The 19,303-nt window shown below is 63.7% G+C and overlaps 3 protein-coding genes across 4 annotated transcripts; 2 read left to right on the top strand and 1 right to left on the bottom strand.

Annotated features, from left to right (window-relative positions):
* Positions 1 to 1,495: 1,495 nt before the first annotated feature.
* On the bottom strand, positions 1,496 to 10,549 carry LOC118696153 (tripartite motif-containing protein 46-like). Of its 2 annotated transcripts, XM_036398130.2 has the most exons (10): positions 10,395 to 10,549; positions 8,271 to 8,526; positions 7,347 to 7,690; positions 6,731 to 6,874; positions 6,514 to 6,609; positions 6,137 to 6,390; positions 5,923 to 6,044; positions 3,590 to 3,889; positions 2,501 to 2,798; positions 1,496 to 2,168 (listed from the first exon to the last, which is right to left on the bottom strand). In XM_036398130.2, the coding sequence occupies exons 1-10, from the start codon at positions 10,455 to 10,457 to the stop codon at positions 1,793 to 1,795; spliced, it is 2,253 nt and encodes a 750-aa protein (XP_036254023.1). In that variant the 5' UTR covers positions 10,458 to 10,549; the 3' UTR covers positions 1,496 to 1,792. The 2 variants fall into 2 exon arrangements, with proteins under 2 accessions (XP_036254023.1, XP_036254022.2); XM_036398129.2 differs by lacking the exon at positions 10,395 to 10,549 and having other exon boundaries at positions 8,271 to 8,847.
* Positions 10,550 to 10,965: 416 nt separating this feature from the next.
* LOC118696095 (keratinocyte-associated protein 2) lies at positions 10,966 to 13,781 on the top strand. The gene is made up of 5 exons (XM_036398035.2): positions 10,966 to 11,070; positions 11,622 to 11,776; positions 12,677 to 12,740; positions 12,932 to 12,998; positions 13,577 to 13,781. Exons 1-5 carry the CDS (start codon positions 11,016 to 11,018, stop codon positions 13,695 to 13,697), a joined length of 462 nt encoding a protein of 153 aa, XP_036253928.1. The 5' UTR covers positions 10,966 to 11,015; the 3' UTR covers positions 13,698 to 13,781.
* A 575-nt stretch (positions 13,782 to 14,356) lies between these two features.
* LOC118696121 (dolichol-phosphate mannosyltransferase subunit 3-like) lies at positions 14,357 to 15,058 on the top strand. Its single transcript, XM_036398070.2, has 2 exons — positions 14,357 to 14,481; positions 14,750 to 15,058. Exon 2 carries the CDS (start codon positions 14,756 to 14,758, stop codon positions 15,041 to 15,043), a length of 288 nt encoding a protein of 95 aa, XP_036253963.1. The 5' UTR covers positions 14,357 to 14,481; positions 14,750 to 14,755; the 3' UTR covers positions 15,044 to 15,058.
* Positions 15,059 to 19,303: the final 4,245 nt, after the last annotated feature.

Here is a 19,303-nt window from a genome sequence, read left to right as displayed (position 1 = left end):
CCTGCCCCGCCTGTGGCCCCTCCACCTGCCATGCAGAGTACCCAGGTGGGGGGATCCAGCTCCAATACCCATCTGAGAAGGTGCCTCAGCACCCAGCAGCTCCCCTGGCTGGACTGGCCGCCCATGGGATTCCCCAGCAATGCTGAAGGAGTTTGTTCTGGGCCCAGTGGAGAGTGTCCCCTCCAGGAGCCCCCTCTGATGGGGTGGCAGTGACCATGTGGCCAGGCAGAGCACGGGCAGGACCTGACACGTCAGCACTGCCCGGGCTGGGCAGGGTTGGCACCTGCTGGCCATGGCCCAAGGGACAGCCCGGCCCCATGGCCCCGGTCCCGTGCACGCCTCTGGACACGTGCCTCTGGACAGCCTGCTCTCATGGGCCCATGGCCAGCCCAGCACCATAGCCCTGCTACCCAACGGCCCTGTGACCACATGGCCCTGAGACCCCATAGCCCTGAGACCCCATAGCCCTGCTACCCCACAGCCCTGTGACCACATGGCCCTGAGACCCCACAGCTCTGAGACCCCACAGCCCTGAGACCCCATAGCCCTGAGACCCCATAGACCTGCTACCCCACAGCCCTGTGACCACGTGGCCCTGAGACCCCACAGCTCTGAGACCCCACAGCCCTGAGACCCCACAACCCTGCTACCCCATAGCCCTGCTACCCCACAGCCCTGTGACCACACGGCCCTGAGACCCCATAGCCCTGAGACCCCACAGCCCTGAGACCCCACAGCCCTGAGACCCCATAGCCCTGAGACCCCATAGCCCTGTGACCCACCCCACAAATCCATGACTCCACAGCCCCATGACCCTATAGCCCTTGACCCCAGAGCCCTGTGACCCTCCCAGCCAACCCAGACCCAGCTCCCCATGTCCCTTGGCAGCCTGCCCCCATGCACAGTCTGGCCCCCTGCACAGCTCAGTCCCATGGCCCCCCTGTGCCAGGGAGGCTCTGGACGAGTCTGGCATTGCAGTTTATTGTAGGAAACCATGAAAATACAGCGTTTGTTGTAACAGAACCCAGGAGAAATGACAGCAGCTTGGACAGACCCCGGTGTGGGACTGTTGGCACAGCCCCCACAGCACTGGGGCTCCCTGGCGGGTCAGATCCAGACCCTGCAGGCCCAGCCCACCCCGGCCATGGGTTGGGCACCCAGAGGTGTAACGGGAGCCAAGTGTGGCCCTGAGGCCACGTGCAGGGCTGGCCAGGCACGTTGCTCCCCAAGGACAGGGCAGAGCAGGCGGCAGGCACTGAGGTGCCCAGCAGCCCACGGGAGGAACCCCACGCTGGCTGTGTGCAGGGGCTGTGCCTGGCTGCAGCCAGATGATCCACGTTGAAAATGAGCCATTTTACAAAACATCTTCACACCTTGTTCCAGCCCAGCCTCCCCCCACCTCCCTCTCCCCCACCCCAGCTGCCTCCCCCACCCCAACCAGCACCCAGCCTCTCCCCTGCACTGTCACCCCACTGTCACCTTCCACCCCCCTCCCTGCGCAGCCCTGTCCCCCTCCCTGACCCATCTCCAGGGCTGACCCTCTGCCAGCCCTGCCCACAGCCCCAGCCCAGAGCAGCCTGGGGCTGGCTGGAGCCAGGGGCAGGCAGACAGAGTGAGGAGGGGACGGCAAAGCTGTCCCAGTCCCCCCATCCCACAAAACAAACACCTGGCCTGTCCCCAGTGGTGGCAGGGCTGGGGTCACCCCTGCTCTGCTCTGCTCTGCTCCCTGTCCACTTGTGTCCCCCTGGTGCTCGCAGGGTGCCCGGGGGCATGTGGGGACCATGGGTGTGGCTCAGTCCAGCTTGGCAAAGTTCCCAATGGTCACTTTCCTCTCCTGCTTGTTGGCCACCAGCTCCTGGAGGTGCAGGGCCCCGCCTCCGATGAAGCAGAAGGCGGGGCAGACGGGCCCCGAGCAGTCCACGCCGCACTCCCAGAGCTCGCGGAAGGACACGGCGTCGTAGAAGCTCACCTTGCCCTGCTCGTAGTCCAGGCAGATGCCAATGCGTGGGGGCAGGGGCACGGTGCAGCCGTTGGGGTCGCGGGACGTGAGGGCCGAGCCGTGGGACAGCAGGATCTTGCCCATGCCGATGGTGAGGAAGGCGTAGGGAGGAGGCGCCTCCACCGTTGTGTCCTCTGCCCCGCTGTCGTGGCCACTGTCGGGGTCATACCTGTGGAGAGGGGTCAGGTGAGTCCTCCCACGGGACAGGCTGGAGATCCCCCCACGCCTCCAGGGACAGGCACCCACCCAGGAGGGCCCTGCCCCACCTGTGGCCCCTCCACCTGCCATGCAGAGTACCCAGGTGCAGGGATCCAGCTCCAATACCCATCTGAGAAGGTGCCTCAGCACCCAGCAGCCCCCCTGGCTGGACTGGCTGCCCATGGGACTCCCCAGCAGTGCTGAAGGAGTTTGTTCTGGGCCCAGTGGAGAGATGTCCCCTCCAGGAGCCCCCTGACACCCTGGTGGGGAGGTAGGAACAAACCCTGCACCCCCCAAGCTCACCTGGGGCTCACCACATCCTGTGGCACCTGGAACCACTCCTGCAGCTTGCTCTCCAGCCCCACGCCCACCTTGACCAGGTAGGAGCTGGGGTCCACGCAGCAGGCCCAGTAGCTCTTGCCCTGGGTGATGGCCACGTCGCCGATGACCAGGTCGATGGACAGGTGGCAGCTGGTCATCAGGCGCTCGGCGGCGAAGAGCATGGGGATGCCGGGCACGCTGCGCACTGCGCGCTGGTCCTTGCTGATGGCCAGCCGGTCCCGGTTGAAGCCCCAGCGGTTGTCCAGGAAGAAGTTGAGGACTGTGGGGAGCAGACAAAGAGGAGAAAGGTGAGCAGCACAGCACAGCGGGGCGCCCCGCGTTGATCCAAGCACCCATCTGTGGTAGTCAGGTATCCTCTGAACAGAGAGAGACATAGTTCTCCCAGGATTTTCCTGGGAAGCTGTGAGAAAGCTCAGAGAAAGAATTAAAACAATTGTTATCTCAATCTCTGCACCTAGCAGCCAATCTCTGTTTGTCAAAGATGTTTACAAGAGGGAGCTGTCCCTTCTTGACCAACAGGTGAGAGAAGATTCCTAAAGGCCAATCAGGTCTTAGGTCCACCATTGTTTCTATAAGAACTGTAGATTTCTAATAATAACGTGCTTTTTTTCATGCCTTCTGATGATGGAGTCTCTATATCACCTTTGTCTGTCTCCAGTACCCCTTTGGTGACAATTGGTGACCCCGACGTGACCCCATCCCCTCTCACCTGGGGCTGGCAGGTGATACCCCTTTGGTGACAATTGGTGACCCTGATGTGATCCCATCCCCTCTCACCTGGGGTGGGTGGGTGATGCCCCTTTTGGTGACAATTGGTGACCCCGACATGATCCCATCCCCTCTCACCTGGGGTGGGCAGGCGATACCCTTTTGGTGACAATTGGTGACCCCGACGTGATCCCATCTCCTCTCACCTGGGGCGGGTGGGTGATACCCCTTTGGTGACAATTGGTGACCCCGATGTGATTGCATCCCCTCTCACCTGGGGCTGGCAGGTGCTAGCCCTTTGGTGACAATTGGTGACCCCGATGTGATCGCATCGCCTCTCACCTGGGGCGGGCGGCGTGTGCAGGTAGATGTCCTCGCTGTAGTCCCCAAAGCCTGCCTTGTTGTAGCCCTTCACCCTGAGCACGTAGACACTGTCGGTGTCCAGGTACTCGACGAGGGCGCAGGTGCCCCTGACCTCCTCCCGCCGCTGCCACAGCTTCAGCCCCTTGGCCTTGGCGTCGGTCTTGCGGAACTCCACGGTGTAGTGCCAGGCGGGCGGCGAGTGCTGCGGCAGCCGCCAGCACAGGAAGATCTGGTCGTAGGTGTAGGTGCGCTGCGTGTCGATGACGGGGGCCTCGGGCGCTGCGGGGAGAGGCGGCAGCGGGCGTCAGGCAGCATCCCCCACCCCGCGGGCAGGGAGGCAGCCGGACGCAGGGAGGGGGCATTCCGGGATTCCGGACGGACGGACGGACGGACGCACAACCAGCGGAGTCTAGAGGGGTCTGACTGCGGAGGACCGTGTGTCGGCACCGGAGGAGAGCGAGAGTCAGGGAGACAGAGGAGCTGCTGCTGTGGGGCTCCAGGGACCAGACAGGCTGAGTGCAAGTCAGGAGGGAGGAGAGAGAGAGAAAAAGAGAGAGAGAGAGAGAATGGAGGCAGCAGGAGAGGAGGAGGAGGAGGAGGAGGAGGAGGAGATGGGAATGGAGGGTGGTAGAAGGTACTGGCAGGAACAGAGGCAGGGTGGGGAGGGGAGATGAAGGGTGGCAGGTGGGAGAGGGGTAAGGAAAGGATGGGAATGGGGCAAGGAAGAGAAAGGAAACTGGATGGTGAGGAAGGTAGAAATAGGGCAAGGAGAGGGATGGAGATGGGAGAGGAAGAGGACAGAAATGGGGTGAGAGTAAGATGGAAATACAGAGAGAAGGAGAATGGACATGGGGCAACAATGGGGCAAGGACAAGGTGGGAATGGGATGCAGAAAGGAAAAGAAATGGGGTCAGCAGGATGGAATTGGGGTGAGGAGGCAGATGGGAATGGGGTGAGGGGGGAAGGAAATGGGATGAGGAGAGGGGTGGAAATAGAGCGAGGAAGAGGATGGAAATGGGTTGAAAGGGGGAGAGAACGTCTCTCTTGTCTGCAGGGTGCAGACGGGAAAATAAACAGGGGAGGAATGTGGACATAAATGGAGTGAAGGGGGGACAAATATGGGGCAAGGAAGGGAATGGAAATGGGACAAGAGGGGGAAGAAAGATGAACAAGGAGAGGGGTGGAAATGGGGCAAGGAGAGAATGAAAATGGCATGAGGAAGAGGATGGAAATGGGGCGAGACTGGGATGGAAATGGGGTGAGACTGGGATGGAAATTGAGAGTGGGGGAATGGAAACGGGATGAGAAGAAGTGGGAAAAGGGCAAGGATGGGGTTGAAATGGGGCAAGGGAGAGCAGAAATGGAATGAGGAGGGGGCAGAAAATTGGATGACGAATGGGACAGAAGTGAGGTGAGGATGTGGACAGAAGTGGGGTGAGAGCTGAACAGAAATGGGGCGAGGAAGAAAATGGAAACAGGGCAAGAGGGGATGGAAATGGGGTGAGACAGGGCAGAAATGGAGCAAGGAAGGGGATGGAAACGGAGCAAGGAGTGGGACAGAAATGGGGCGCGAGGGGGATGGAAATGGGGTGAGAGGGGGCAGAAATGGGGCAAGAAAGGGATGGAAATGGAGCAAGGAGTGGGACAGAAATGGGGCGCGAGGGGGACGGAAATGGGGTGAGGATGGGGATGGAAATGTGGCGAGAGGGGGCGGGAGGGCAGGAGGAGCGGCGGCAGATGGAGGAGGCAGAGCCAACCGGCTGCCAGCGCCGGCGGGCAGGACGGGGATGGAGGATGGTGGCGGAGCGGGGCCAGGGACGGGAGCGGGATGGAGGGATGGGAAGAGAGAGCGGGGCGGCTCTGGGGCAGGGGTGTGACTTGCCTCAGTTACTTCGGTGACGCCTCGGCAGCGGCCGCAGCCTATAAACAAAGAGAGGTAGAAGCAGGTCTGAAACGTGTCGCCAGCGGGTCTGGCAGGGCCACGCGGCTCCTGCCCTGCGGGAAGCGCCTGCCCGGCAGCGGGGGCAGCTCCGTACTCACCCCGCGGCACTGCTGCTGCCCTCACCTGGCACCATGGCCCTGCCTGCCTGCCCCTGGCCCGGACGCCCTGGCACAGGGCAGGGCAGGGGTATCTCTGGGGGCTGCTGGGGCGGGGGCTGTCCCTGACGGGGAGGGGGCACCGGCAGATCCGCGAGCAGCCCTGGGCAGCCGTGGCTGAGCTGCAGCTCCGAGGCGGGCAGGGACCCGCTCTGCCCGCAGGGGCTGTGCCTCGGCACGGGGCACAGCCGGTGCCCGGGTCCCGGTGCCTTTACCTCGGATGAAGGCCAGGTCAGTGAGCAGCTTCAGCTCCCTGCTGACATCCAGCTGGAAGTGGCTGAAGGAGGCGTTGGCTGCAGGACGGAAGCTCTGCAGCGAATCGGTGGCCCTGAGGATCCTGCAGCATAGGAGAGCGGGGATGTCAGGGTGGCACCTTGAGCACCAGAGGGTCCCAACGCCCCCAGCAGCCCTGTGCCCGCAGCCCAGTACCTGTTGTGCAGCTGCTTGGCAGCCTGGACAAAGCAGGGGTGGTCAGTCTCCTTCAGCACCTCCTGGGCATAGCCCACCATGCCCGAGTTCTCCAGCATGGCCTGGTGCTCCCGGATCTGGCCGTGCAGGCTGGCCAGCCGCTCCTGCTGGCACTCCTCGATGGCCTGCAGCAGCGTGGCCCGCTTCTCCTCCAGCATGGCACAGAGCCCCTGGATCAGCTGGGACACCTCTTCCTTGGCCTGTGAGCCGTTTACCTGCCGGGCACAGGCATGGCAGGGTCAGCGTGTGGCACCTCCTGGGATCAGAGGGGACCGGGGTGGCTGTGCCACTCCTGCCTAGGGACAACTCAGGGACAGATGGGCACCCTCTGCCCTTACCTCTGTGTGCTTCACTGTCTCCTCCAGCTCAGCAATCTGGGTCTGCACCGTGTCCTGGCTGCTCAGGATGTAGGCGAGGCTCTTCGTCAGCTTCTCCTGCAGGAAGGTGATGAGATGTGGTGCCAGCAGCCCTCGCCCCACACCCCTCATCTGCACTGGGGCTCTGTGGTGCCCCCAATTCCCCACAGAGCCCCAGCCTGGCCCCAGGAGCCCTTACCCTGAGGGCCTGGTAGGCGCTGAGCACCGGGGTGATCTTGTGGCTGGTGTGGGTGCGGCGCACGCGGCAGAGCTGGCACACCAGCCGCTGGCAGGTCTTGCAGTAGTGAGTCACCTCCTCCTTGTGCTCCGGGCACATCAGCCCCTGCACGAGCACAGCAGGGCTCAGCAGGGCTCTGCACCTCCCTCCACCCTCGAGAGTCCCACCCCTGCACCCCAGATCTCAGCATCACAGAATGGTTGGGGTTGGAAGGGGACCTTGAAGATCATCTTGTTCTAACCCGCCTGACATGGGCAGGGACATCCTCAACCAGACCCCATTGCTAAGAGCCCCATCTTGGCTTCCACAGGCAACTTCTCCCAGGACCACACCACCCTCACTACAAGAATTTTTTCCTAATTTCTAACTTAAACTTACTCTCTCTCAATCTGAATCTAATGCCCTTTATCCTGTCACTCCAGGCTCTTGTAAACAGACTTGCCCCATCCTTTCAAAAGCTCCCTTCAGACACCAGAAGGCCACAATTTGGTGATCCCAAAGTTTCTCCTCTCCAGGCTGAACAATCCCAACCCTCTCAGCCTTAATCAAGAGGATTAAGGCGGGCAGGAGGACCCACCTTGGGGCGGAAGGTGAGGGTGGGGGGCGTGGGCTCATGCTGGGCTTTCTGCGTGCCCCAGGGGTGGTAGAGCTTGAAGCACTCATTGCAGAAGCTGGACTTGCACTCTGTGCAGCCCTTGGTGGCCTCCAGCTGCGGGGGCTTGCAGAACTGGCACATGATGGCGGCGCTGATGTTGATGGTCTGCCGGTAGCGCTCCACCACCCGCTCCAGGGTCAGGTTGCGGAAGAGGCTGCCCAGGCCCCGCTCGCCCAGGTCCACGTCCCGCTGGCAGGCGGGGCACGGGAAGCTGACGGTCTGCGGGTGCACGGCGCCCCGCTTGCGCCCCGGGTAGGTGCCAAAGCCTGTGGGAGGGAGGAGGGGATGGGGGTCAGCAGGGCAAAAAGCCCCATCCTCACCTCCGTCCCTTCCTGTTGTCCCTGCTCCCAACCTCTCCAGCCGTCCCTGTCCCCGTCCTTTCCTGCCATCCTCACCCCCTCTGTTGTTACTATTCCTATTGCCATCCCCTCCAGTCATTCACTTCTCATCCATCCATCCATCCATCCATCCATCCATCCATCCATCCATCCATCCATCCATCCATCCATCCATCCATCCATCCCTGTGCCTTCCAGCCATCTCTGTCCTCATCCTCTCCAGCCATCCCTGTCCTCTCCAGTCATCCCTGTCCCCATCCTCTCCAGCCATCCCTGTCCCCTCCAGCCATCCCTGTCCCCTCCAGCCATCCCCCTCTCCTCCATCCATCCCTGTCCCCTCCAGCTGTCCCCATCCCCTCTGGCTGTCCCAAACCCCTCCAGCCATCACTGTCCCCATCCCCTCTGGCTGTACCAAACCCCTCCCTGTCCCCACCCCCTCAGCCTTCCCCGCTGTCTCCAGCCATCCCTGTCCCCTTGCTGTCCCTCCTGCCAGCCCCTCCAGCCCCACCTGACTTGAGGAGGCGGTCCAGCCGGTCGGGTTTGGGGACAGCCCTGCGGCCCAGGCGGGGGCTGCGGGTGGAGGGGGTGGCGGCGGGCGAGGTGGGCTCGGAGGTGGGGTCGCAGTACAGGTGGCCGTGCTGCAGCAGCACCTCGCTGGCACACACGTGGCACACGTTGTGGGTGCAGGGCAGGGCCAGCGGCTGCTTGTACATCTCCTTGCACACCGGGCACACCAGCTCCCGCTCCATGTTCTTCATGCTGGTCTGCGGAGAGAGGGGGGCGTCACCCGCTGGGGACAGCGGGGCTGGACCAGATGGGACCAGCACCGGGGCTGAGATCAGCATCAGGGCCAGGACCAGGGCCAGAATCAGGGCTGAGATCAGCATCAGGGCCAGGATCAGGGCCAGAATCAGGACCAGAACCAGGACCAGAATCAGGGCTGAGATCAGCATCAGGGCCAGGGCCAGGGCCAGGAGCAGGATCAGGGCTGAGACCAGGACCAGGATCAGGGCCAGGGCCAGCACCAGGGCCAGGACCAGCAGCAGGGCCAAGATCAGCATCAGGGTTGAGACCAGGGCTGAGACCAGCACCAGGACCAGGATCAGCACCAGGACTGAGATTAGCACGATGGCTGGGATCAGGGCCTGGGAGCAGCACCAGGGCCAGGACCAGCACCAGGGCCAGGACCAGCACCAGGGCCAGGATCAGGACCAGGATCAGCATCAGGGCTGAGATCAGCACCAGGACCAGGATCAGGGCCAAGACCAACATCAGGGCTGAAATCAGAATCAGGGCCTGGGACTAGCACTAGGGCCAGGGCCAGGACCAGCACCTTGGCCAGGATCAACATCAGGGCTGGGATAAGCACCAGGGCCTGGAATTAACACCAGGGCAAGTATCAGGATCAGGACCAGTACTGGGAACCGGGCTGGGATGGAGACAAGGACTGGGACCATCATCAGGGCAACAATGGGCCTGGGACCAGCACCAGGGATGGGATGAGGACAAACACCAGGAGCAGCAGCAGGATGAGGATCAGGGCTGCCACTGAGATGAGGAATGGAGCTGGGATCAGCAGCAGGGCCGAGATCAGGGCCAGCATTGGAACCACAGCCAGGACCAGGGCCAGTGTCAGGAGCAGCACTGGGATAGGGGTGAGGGCTGGGACCAGCATCATGGCCAGGATGAGGCCTGGAAGTCAGGGCCAGCAGCAGGATGAAACCCAGGGCTGGACTGGGGGTGGAAATTGGGGCCACAGCAGGACCAGGACTGGGGCCAGCACTGGCACCAGGACCAGCATCAAAGCCAGGATCAGGCCTGGGGGCAGCAGCACGGTCAGAACCAGGATCAGCACTGGGATGAGGCTGGGGGCTGAGGCTGGGATCACAGCAGGGTCAGGATCAGGCCTGGGAGCAGCACCAGAGCCAGGAGCAGGAGCAGGGATGGGGGGATGATGAGGACAGGGACCAGCATCAGAGCCAGGATCAGGCCTGGGAGCAGCAGCATGGGCAGAATCAGCACCAGGACTGGGATCAGAACCCGGATGGGACCCAGGCCTGGTGTGGGGATGGGATTGGGGCTGTGCCCAGGATCAGACCAGTATCAGGACTGGCAGTGCAATGGGGATGGGGGCCACTACTGGGATCAGTACCAGGATGGGCCCAGGGCTGGGATGGTGGCTGGGATGGGGATGAGGACCAGCACTGGGAATAGCGCCAGGATTAGGCCCAGGGCTGGGATGGGGATGGGGACTGGGATGGGTGTGGGATTGGAACTGGGATGGAAAGGGAGATGGGGGCCAGGATGGCGATGGGGGCTGGGATGGGGACTGGAGCTGGACCCACAGCAGAGCCCTGGGACCGGCGCCAGGACCGGGCTGGGCACCAAGACCGGGGCCGGGATGGGGCCGCCCTCTCGGCACCCGGTGCTCCTGGCTCGACCACGACTGGGTGTGGGGGGGTCCCGATGCCGGGGGATGCCCGGGGGTCGCTGCGGTGAGTCGGGGTGCGGGTCCGCTGCCCGCCCACCCCTCAAGGGCATCGCCCTCCCCCCCAGTCCCCGCCGCGTTGCCACGGCGACCCGGTCCCGGAGGACCCCTGTCCGCCCCCCCGCCGCCACCGCGGCCGCTCACGCTGATGCGGACGAGCGCGTCCATGATGGAGGTAAAGGTCTGCAGGTCCTCGCCCTCGGCCATGGCTCCGCTACCCGCGCCCGTGCCTGCGGCGGCGGCGGCAGCAGCGGCGGCCGCGATCGCCCCGGTGTGTTGCAGGGAGCGGCGGAGCCGGGGGGAGGGCGGGGGGCGGCGGCGCGCATGCTCGGCGGCGCCCGCCCCGCCGGCACCGGAGGGCGGTGGAGACACCGGAGGGGCGGCACCGGTGTGGGATGGGGGGGAGCGGCGCGGGGATGCTCTCCCCGTACCCCCGGGCATCCCCCGAGGAGCGACACTCGAGGAGCGGCGCCGGGGGCGGGCTGCGGGCCGGATGAACAAGGCACCGGTACCGGCGATGCTCCCGGGGGCGTTCCCGAGGGGGGGCCCGGTGCCGGTACCGAGGCCGGTGCTCGGTGCAGGGGTCCCGTCCCCGCGCTGTTCCCGTCCCCGGCGCCAGAGGGCGCTCCGGGACGGCGCGGACTTGCAGTGCCACTCCCGGCCGCCAGGGGGGGCGCGCTGAGAGGGGCGGGGCCTTCCGCGCATGCGCAGTGGAGCGCCCCGGGCGCTGCTGCCGTGTCCCTCCTGCGAGCGGGCGGAGTGCGCATGCGCGGAACGGCGGCACCGGGAACGGCACCGGGACGGGCTGGGGGCACCATGGGTAACGGGAGGGGCACGGGGGGGAACGGGGGGAATGGGGGGGGCACGGAGACTGGGGTGGTGATGGGAGTGCCGGGGGCACGAGGGGTAATGGAGGCGTAACGGGGGCGTAACGGGGGTAACCGAGGCGGGAGGAGTATCGGGGATAGCGGGGGTACGGGAAAGGAGGGGGAACGGGCGGTACCGGGGCACGGGGGTAACGGGGGGGGGGCAGAGGGGAGAGAGAGGGAATGGAGGTGTGATGGCACAGGAGGGTGTTTGGGGATAACGGGGTTAACGGGAATGGGGGGCAATGAAGAGAGGAGAATGGAGATGTGGCAGGGCAGGAGGGTAGTGGGGGCACGGGGATAACGGGGTTAACGGGAGCGGGGGGTACCGGGGCCGGGGGTAACGAGAACAGGGAATGGAGGTGTGATGGCACAGGAGGGTATTGGGGGCACGGGGATAACGGGGTTAACGGGAGCTGCGGAGAAGCTGGGCTGGGGGAAGGGGGGCACAGCACGGCCCTGAGCTCAGCCCCGGTGCCGGTGCTGAGGCGGCCCCGGGACTCAGCCGTAGGCACGGGCACGTCGCTGGCGCTGTCGTCGCTGCTGTCGCTGCTGCTGTTCGCAGGGATGCAGATGTACAGCCGGCAGCTGGCCTCCACCGAGTGGCTCACCATCCAGGGCGGGCTGCTGGGCTCGGCGCTCTTCGTCTGCTCCCTCACGGCATCCCGGGGACACCGGAGGGGCTGCAGGGGATGGTGGGCTGGGAACGGGAGCACAGGGGTGGTGGGGAGCAGCCCCCATAGCGCCCCCCCACTGCCTTCCTCACTGCACCCCCAAACTGGCCTTGGTGCCCCATTTCACCCCTTTGGTCCTCACTGCACCCCCAAACTGGGCCTGGTGCCTTCCTCCTATTTCACCTCTTTGGCCCCCATTGCACCCCCAAACTGGGCCTGATGCCCTCCCCATTACACCCCCTGTGACCCTCTCTGCACCCCCAAACTGCCCTGGTGCTCTCCCCATTGCACCCCCAAACTGGCCTTGGTGCCCTCCCCATTACACCCTCCTTTGGCCCTCACTGCACCCCCAAACTGGGCCTGTTGTCCTCCCCATTGCACCCCCAAACTGAGCCTGGTGCCCTCCCCACATTGCACCCCTTTGTCACTCACTGCACACCCAAACTGGCCCTGGTGCCCTCCCCATTGCACCCCCTTTGGCCCCCATTGCACCCCCAAACTGGGCCTAATACCCTCCCCCCATTACACCCCCTTTGGCTCTCACTGCACCCCCAAACTGGGCCTGATTCCCTCTCCATTACACCCCCCCCATTGCACCCATTGACCCCCAAACTGGCCTTGGTACCCTCCCCATTGCACCCCTATGGGCCCCATTGCACCTCCAAACTGGGCATGGTGCCTCCCCCTATTACAACCTTTATGGCCCTCACTGCACCCCCAAACTGGGCCTGATGCCCTCCCCATTACATCCCCCCGCCCCCCATTGCACCCATTGCACCCCCAAACTGTCCCTCACACCCTCGAGAGGGCCCTTCCCTGCAGAGGTCAGGGAGGATGGGAAATGGGGGCAGCAGGATCCCGTTGTGTGCCTTAACTCCACACCCAGGCCTTCAACAACCTGGAGAACCTCATCTTTGGGAAGGGCTTCCAGGCCAAGATATTCCCTGAGAGTGAGTGTTGGGGGACACGGGGGTGACCAAAGGGCTGGGGGTGCCCCAGCAGTGGCACTGGACAGTCCCAGCCCTGCCCTGCAACTGTGGCAGCTCCTCTTGAGCTTTTTCTGGGGTCTGGGGGAAATTCTGCTGCCCCTCCATCGCCAAGGGCAGCCCTGCAGCACCGTGTGTCTCCTGGTTCTCCACAGTCCTCACCTGCCTCTTGCTGGCCCTGTTCGCCTCTGGCCTCATCCACAGGGTCTGTGTGACCACCTGGTAGGTCCAGAGGTGCCCTGGGGGGTGGGAGTGACCAAGGGGACACTGAGGGGGCACGGGGGACACTGGGAGGGGGGCAGGAGGCTGAGCAGGGAGCATCAGGGGGCTGGTGGGGAGGGCAGGAGAGTGGGATCTGAGGGGAAATTGGTTCAGGAAGGGCAGGAGGGTGAGATTCAAGGAGAAAATGTGGGTTTAGAAAGGGCAGGGGAATGCGATCCAAGGGGAAATTGTTGGTTTAGGAAGGGCAGCACAGTGGGATCCAAGGGAGGGTGTTTGGGAAGGGCAGGAGAATGGGATCCAAGGAGAAAGTGTAGGTTTGGGAAGGGCAGGGGAGTGGGATCCAAGGGAGGGTGTTTAGGAGGGGCAGGAGAGTGGGATCCAGTGGGAAAGTGTTTAAGAAGGGCAGCACAGTGGGATCCAAGGGGAAAGTGTTTAAGAAGGGCAGCACAGTGGGATCCAGGGGGAAATTGTTGTTTTAGGAAAGGCAGGGAATGGGACCCAGGGGAAAGGTGTTGGGGTGAACCTGGCATGTTGCTGCCCCCAGCAGCTGAGCAGCCTCTGCCCTTCTGCCCCTGTAGCCTCATCTTCTCCATGGTGGGTCTCTACTACATCAACAAGATCTCCTCCACTCTCTACCAGTCCACAGCGCCCGTCGCTCCTCCTGCCAAGGCTGTTGGCAAGGGCAGGAAGAGAAATTGATGTCCTGCTGCCCCTTCCTGGGGCAGCCCCCTCCCTGTGGCCGATCCGGGACCCCCCCCTGCCCAATAAAGCCATTTCTTTGTAGCTGCTTGTCCCCTGTGCCAGCTGCCAGCCCAGCTCCTGGCCCTGCTGTGTGCCAGTGTGGCTGGAAGTGGCCCTGGAGCCTGGGGGGAGCCTGGGGTAGGTTTTGGGTTGCCCAGAGGTGGCCAAAGGTGGGAGATGTGCTGCTGGCACCCTGTGTGCCCGGACCTGCCAGGGAGGAAGATCCCAGCAGAGCCAGGATTGGAGCAGACTGGAGTGGGCAGGGGGCTGTGGGGGTCCAGCCCCGGCTGTGCTGGCACAGCTCAGGATGCTGCCCTTGGCAGGGCATCACAGACCCGTCTGTGCCCTCCGCACGACACCGGGGGGGCACCGGGGCTGCCCGGTTGTGGGGGGGGAGGGTGGGAACGGCGCGGTTCCCGCAGCCGTGGGAGGACGGGCAGGACTCGCTCCCACGCCGGCTCCCTGGCACCCCCTCCGACCGGACGTAGAGGAAACCAGATGCTTCCTGCGGCCCCGGCTGCGGCCCACAAAGCCCGGCGCTTCCTGCCGCACCGGCAGCGGGGCCGCACCGGGGCTCCGGGAGGGCTCCCGGTGGTGCCGTGCCCCGCCAGCAGGGGGCGCGCTCCGCCGCCGCTCCGCCGAACTACGATTCCCGGCAGCCCTCGCGCGCGCGGCGCTACAGTGACGTCATCACTGCGCCGGGCGGGGAGCGGGACCGGCACCGGGAGCGGGACCGAGCCAGGTGGGGGTGGGGCAGGGCCCGGGTCCCGGTCCGTGTCCTTGTCCTTGTCCTTGTCCGGGTTCTGGGTCTTTGGGGAGGGCTCGGTCCGGCGGGTGGAGGCCCAGGGGGGTTTGGGGCCGCGCTCCAATTGGGGTCAGGAGGCCCCGGGGGAGCTGGGCCCGGTGCGGGGCGCTCCGTCTCTCCCGGTTCCCCGCTCCTTCTTTCTCTGCCCCTCTCCCGTTTTCTCCCCTGCTCCTCTCACGGCTCTCCCACTCTCCTCTCCCCTCAGGCCGCCATGACCAAGCTGACGCAGTGGCTCTGCGGATTGGCCCTGCTGGGCTCGGCCTGGGCCGCACTGGCTCTGGCCCCGCCGGGGCTGCAGCCGCCGGCCCCGCTCCGCCAGGCGCTGCTGCCGCTGCCCGTCTACCTGCTCGTGGCCTTCGGCTGCTACTCCCTGGCCACCGTGGGCTACCGCCTGGCCACCTTCAACGACTGCGAGGAGGCGGCGGCCGAGCTGCAGGAGCACATCAGGGCGGCGAGGGCCGACCTGCGGCGGCGGGGGCTGCGCCTGGGAGCCGAATAAAGGCCCGGGACAGTGCTGGCCGTGCTGTGTGACACCGGACGGTGCTGTGTGTGACCCGGGACGGTGCTGGCCGTGCTGTGTGTGACCCGGGACCGTGCTGTGTGTGACCCCGGGATGGTGCTGGCCGTGCTGTGTGTGACCTGGGACAGTGCTGTGTGTGACCTGGGACGGTGCTGCGTGTGACCCTGGGATGGTGCTGGCTGTGCTGTGTGTGACCCCGGACGGTGCTGGCTGTTCTGTGTGTCACCCTAGGACAGTGCTGTGTGTGACCCTGGGATGGTTCTGGCCGTGCTGTGTGTGACCCAGGACGGTGCTGGCTCTGCTGTGTGTGACCCTGGGACAGTGCTGTGTGTGACCTGGGACAGTGCTGGCCATGCTGTGTGTCACCTGGGACAGTGCTGGCTGTCCTGTGTGTGACCCCAGGACGGTGCTGCCCGTGCTGTGTGTGACCCAGGACACAACGGGGCCGGAGTCTCTGGAGGTGCAGGCACAGGGAGCCTCGGGGGCTGCTGGAAGGCACCTGGAGGAGTCACTGGGTTCTCCCTGGGGAATCTACCAGCTCTCGCTGATGGGGGTTGTGTGAAGGGAAGGATTTCCATGAGGGTCCACTGAGAGCCTCGGGGCTGCTGGAAGGCACCCAGAGGGATGATTTTGGTTCTCCTGGGGAATTGCTCAGCTCTTGGGGTGTGCAGGGAAAGTTTGGGGGTTCTGTGAATGGAAGAATTTCCGTGTGGGTCCACTGAGAGCCTTGGGGGCTGCTGGAAGCCACCTGGAGGAACCACTGGGTTCTCCCAGGGGGATTGCTCAGCTCTTGGGGTATGCAGGGAGGGTTTGGGGGTTCTGTGAAGGGCAGGGTCTCCGTGCATGTCCCCCTGTCCCTGGCTGAGCTCTCTGGAATTTGGCTCTGAAGTGGGATCCAGACACATTCCCAGCTCAGATGTGGCTGACCCCGGCAGGTGGGAGCTGGAGGAGCCCCATCCCATCCTGCTGGCTGAGTTCCCAGCAAGGAGGAGAGGGACTGCTAGGGTGGAGCAGGCGACACGGCCTTTAAATTGTGGTGTGCTGTCCCCCACCCCACCCAGCAGCTCCAGGGCAGCTCCCCCAACTCCTCTGCCCATCCACAGCACCACACTGGGCTTCACTGGGAAGAGGGAGGGGTGGGGGGCTCTGTCTGGGGACCCCCATTCCTGCTCTCTGACCCCGTGCGCAGGAACCTGCTGCCCTGGCAGCCACCAGCTCCTCCAGCCAAAGGACTTTGGGATTTTAATTAGCAGCTGTGAATGCTCTGCAGAAAGGAGCAGTTGGGAGCAGGAGGGAGGACTCGGGTTAATTAGCAGGAGCAGCTAATTAGCTGTTTCCTGAGCAGCAAAGGCTGGTGGGAGCAGAGTGGGAAGCTCTGAGCCCTCACTGGCACATGGGTGGTTGGCTGGGGGGGTGACATTGCCCTGGATTTGGCCACGTGGGGCCTTGGTGGGGTCAGGACCGCAGCAGGGCTACTGACAGCCTGGTGTGGGCTACTGAGGGTCACCAGGGGCTGCTCACAGCCAGCCACGGGCTCCTCATGATCATTCAAAAGGGCTACATCTATCCAGTGGCTACTTGTGCTCATGCAGGGGCTACTCATGACTCTCTGCAGGCTACTCATGGCAATCCAGCTCCATCCTGGGGCTACCTGTGGCCTTCCAGCCAGCCAGGGGGCTCCTTGTGGCCATCAGGGGCTGCTGCCAGGCTACTCAGGACCACCTGGGGCTCCTTGTGGCCATCAGGGGCTACTGACAGCCAGGGGCTCCTTGTGGCCATCCTGGGGTTACTTACAGCCATCAGGGCTGCTGCCAGGCTACTCAGGACCACTGGGACCACCTGGGGCTCCTTGTGGCCATCCAGGGACTACATGTGGCCATCAGGGGCTACTGACAGCCAGCCAGTGGGCTCCTTGTGGGCATCAGAGCTACTGAGAGCCAGCCAGGGGATCCTTTTGGCCATCAGGGGCCACTGACAGGCTGCTCAGGACTGCCTGGGGCTCCTTGTGGCCATCCAGGGACTACACGTGGCCCTCAGGGGCTACTGACAGCTAACCAGGGGGCTCCTTTTGGCCATCCAGGGGCTGCTGCCAGGCTGCTCAGGACCATCTGGGGCTCCTTGTGGCCATCCAAGGGCTGCACATGGCCATCAGAAGCTACTGACAGCCAGCCAGGGGGCTCCTTGTGGTCATCCAGGGGCTTCTCACAGCCATCTGTGAGCTACCCATGACCCTGTGCAGGCTACTCATGGGAATCCAGAGCCTCTACTCATGGCCTTCAAGGACCTACTTATGGTCATGCAGGGGCTACTCATGGCGATCCAGAGCCTCTACTCATGGCCACGAGGAGCTCCTCCCAGCCCTTGTGGCAGCAGCTCCTCCCTGCATGGAGGCATCCGGAGCTGGCACGAGGGGCCACGTCACAGCCGCTCCCGGCACGGGGCAGCCGGAGCGACCGGTTGGCAGCCAAGGTGTGGCAGTGGAGAAAGCTGCCCTTTCCCCAGGCTGTGGGGCCAGCCTGGCAGCCCTTTCCCGAGGCTGTGGGGCCGGCCTGGGAGCTCTTTCCCGAAACTGGGGGCTCTTCCCTGCTGAGCCAAGTCCCCAGAGCAGGCACGGGGAGCCCAAGCTCCACAGGGCAAGACAGAGCACGCCGGGAGCTTGTCCTCCTTCCCTCGGCACCACGCTCAGCTCTGTCCCTTTGTATGGATTTTTGCAGGCTGTGTGCGAGGTGTGCACAAGCAGCAGAGGCACAGCACAGCTCCTGCCAGCGTCCTTCATCCCAGTGGTGTCACCTGGCTGGAGTGTGGGATGAGGCTCCTTGGTCCTGGGAGGGTCCTGCATGGGGTAGGGGTCTCTTTCTGCAAGGCTCTGGTGTCTGCTGTGTGATTTGGCCCCTCCACCGAAGCACCAGCCCGATATCTTCATTCCAAATCTCTGTTAATTGGTTAATTGACAGAGCATTGATGTTTGATCCAGGCCAGCTCGATCCACAGGGGTTTTACAAGGATTCCCATCGATTCCTGTTTCTCTCTGTGACCAGAGCTGCTGCCACAATTTCCTGGTTCCTGCCATGGTGGCTGCTCCTCAGTTCCAGAGATTTTTACCCCCACACTGTGATGGGTGGCTCCCTCAGGGGGCTCAGAGCAGCGCTGGCTTCCCTGTGGTCCCCTTGTGGGGGAGCATGGGATGAGCTCCTCGGTCCTGAGGGGGTCCTGCATGGGGTGGGGGTCTCTTTCTGCAAGGCTCTGGTGTCTGCTCTGTGATTTGGCTCCTCCACCGAGGCACCAGCCCAATATCTTCATTCCACATTGCTGTTAATTGATTAATTGACAGAGCAGCGATGCTTGATCCAGGCCTGCTCAATCCAAGGGGGTTTAGCAAGGATTCCCATCGATTCCCACGTCCTGCCATGGTGGCTGCTCTCATCAGTTCCACACTTTTACCCCCACACTGTGATGGGTGTCTCCCTCAGGGGCTCAGAGCAGCGCTGGCTTCCCTGGGGTCCCCTTGTGTCCCAACACCACAGCTGATGCCTACCGAGGGTTTGCCAGAGCCCAGGGTGTGTCAGAATGAGCCTCCCCCAAAAAGTAGCCCCTGTATGGCCATAAGCAGCCCCCTGGTTGGCCACAAAGAGCTCCCAAAGCAGCTGCAGGGCCAAGAGCTGCACCATCCTCTGAGCAGCACCATCCTCTGCAGCAGGTACAAGAAGCAGGCGCTGGGAAGTCTCTGATTTATTAAAAGGCACTTGAATCCATACAAAAGTGACACCTGGACCCTTGGAAGCCACTCAAAAGCCCTGCCCCTCGAAATCCTGCTGCCAGGCAGGGCCATAGGCATGGAAATCTATCCTCCCACCCTGGGGTTTGAGGGGCTTGTGGTACCCCAAAGGATTCGCTGAGAGCTCCGGGGCCTTCGCTGAAGGATGCAGGGCTGGAGGCAGGAGGTCCTTCCTGGTCCCACTGGGAGTGGCCAAGGGGACAGCGGTGGGGCCAGCCCAGGGCAGAGTTGGGGTGCTCCTGAGGGCACCTCTCAGGCAGGCAGGGGCTGTAGGGCTTGTCCTGCTCTGGTCTGTACCGCTGGAAGAGCCAGAACCGCACAAGGCTGGTGACGATCCCTGGCACGTTGGGGACCTGCGGGAGGACATGGGGGGACAGTGGATGTACCCCTCCCCCCTGTGCTGCTGGGGGAGGTTTATGGCCCCATCCCAGCTAATTAATTAAAATCAATAGTCATCATGCTTG

The sequence above is a fragment of the Molothrus ater genome, chromosome 29 (genome assembly GCF_012460135.2).
Source record: "Molothrus ater isolate BHLD 08-10-18 breed brown headed cowbird chromosome 29, BPBGC_Mater_1.1, whole genome shotgun sequence".
Lineage (NCBI taxonomy): Eukaryota > Metazoa > Chordata > Aves > Passeriformes > Icteridae > Molothrus > Molothrus ater.
This window is presented reverse-complemented; position numbering and strand designations above follow the sequence as displayed.

What these genes read in the sequence shown, in the direction of transcription:
- LOC118696095 (XM_036398035.2), top strand. Translation starts at nt 11,016, where the DNA reads ATGCGCGGAACGGCGGCACCGGGAACGGCACCGGGACGGGCTGGGGGC. An exon ending in GGCCAAGATATTCCCTGAGA is followed by an intron (nt 12,741 to 12,931) that starts GTGAGTGTTGGG and finishes GGTTCTCCACAG; the next exon opens with TCCTCACCTGCCTCTTGCTG. An exon ending in AGGGTCTGTGTGACCACCTG is followed by an intron (nt 12,999 to 13,576) that starts GTAGGTCCAGAG and finishes CTGCCCCTGTAG; the next exon opens with CCTCATCTTCTCCATGGTGG.
- LOC118696121 (XM_036398070.2), top strand. Translation starts at nt 14,756, where the DNA reads ATGACCAAGCTGACGCAGTGGCTCTGCGGATTGGCCCTGCTGGGCTCG.
- LOC118696153 (XM_036398129.2), bottom strand. Translation starts at nt 8,823, where the DNA reads ATGCTGATCTTGGCCCTGCTGCTGGTCCTGGCCCTGGTGCTGGCCCTG. An exon ending in GGACCGCCTCCTCAAGTCAG is followed by an intron (nt 7,691 to 8,270) that starts GTGGGGCTGGAG and finishes TCCCTCCCACAG; the next exon opens with GCTTTGGCACCTACCCGGGG. An exon ending in GCGCCTACCAGGCCCTCAGG is followed by an intron (nt 6,610 to 6,730) that starts GTAAGGGCTCCT and finishes ACCTTCCTGCAG; the next exon opens with GAGAAGCTGACGAAGAGCCT.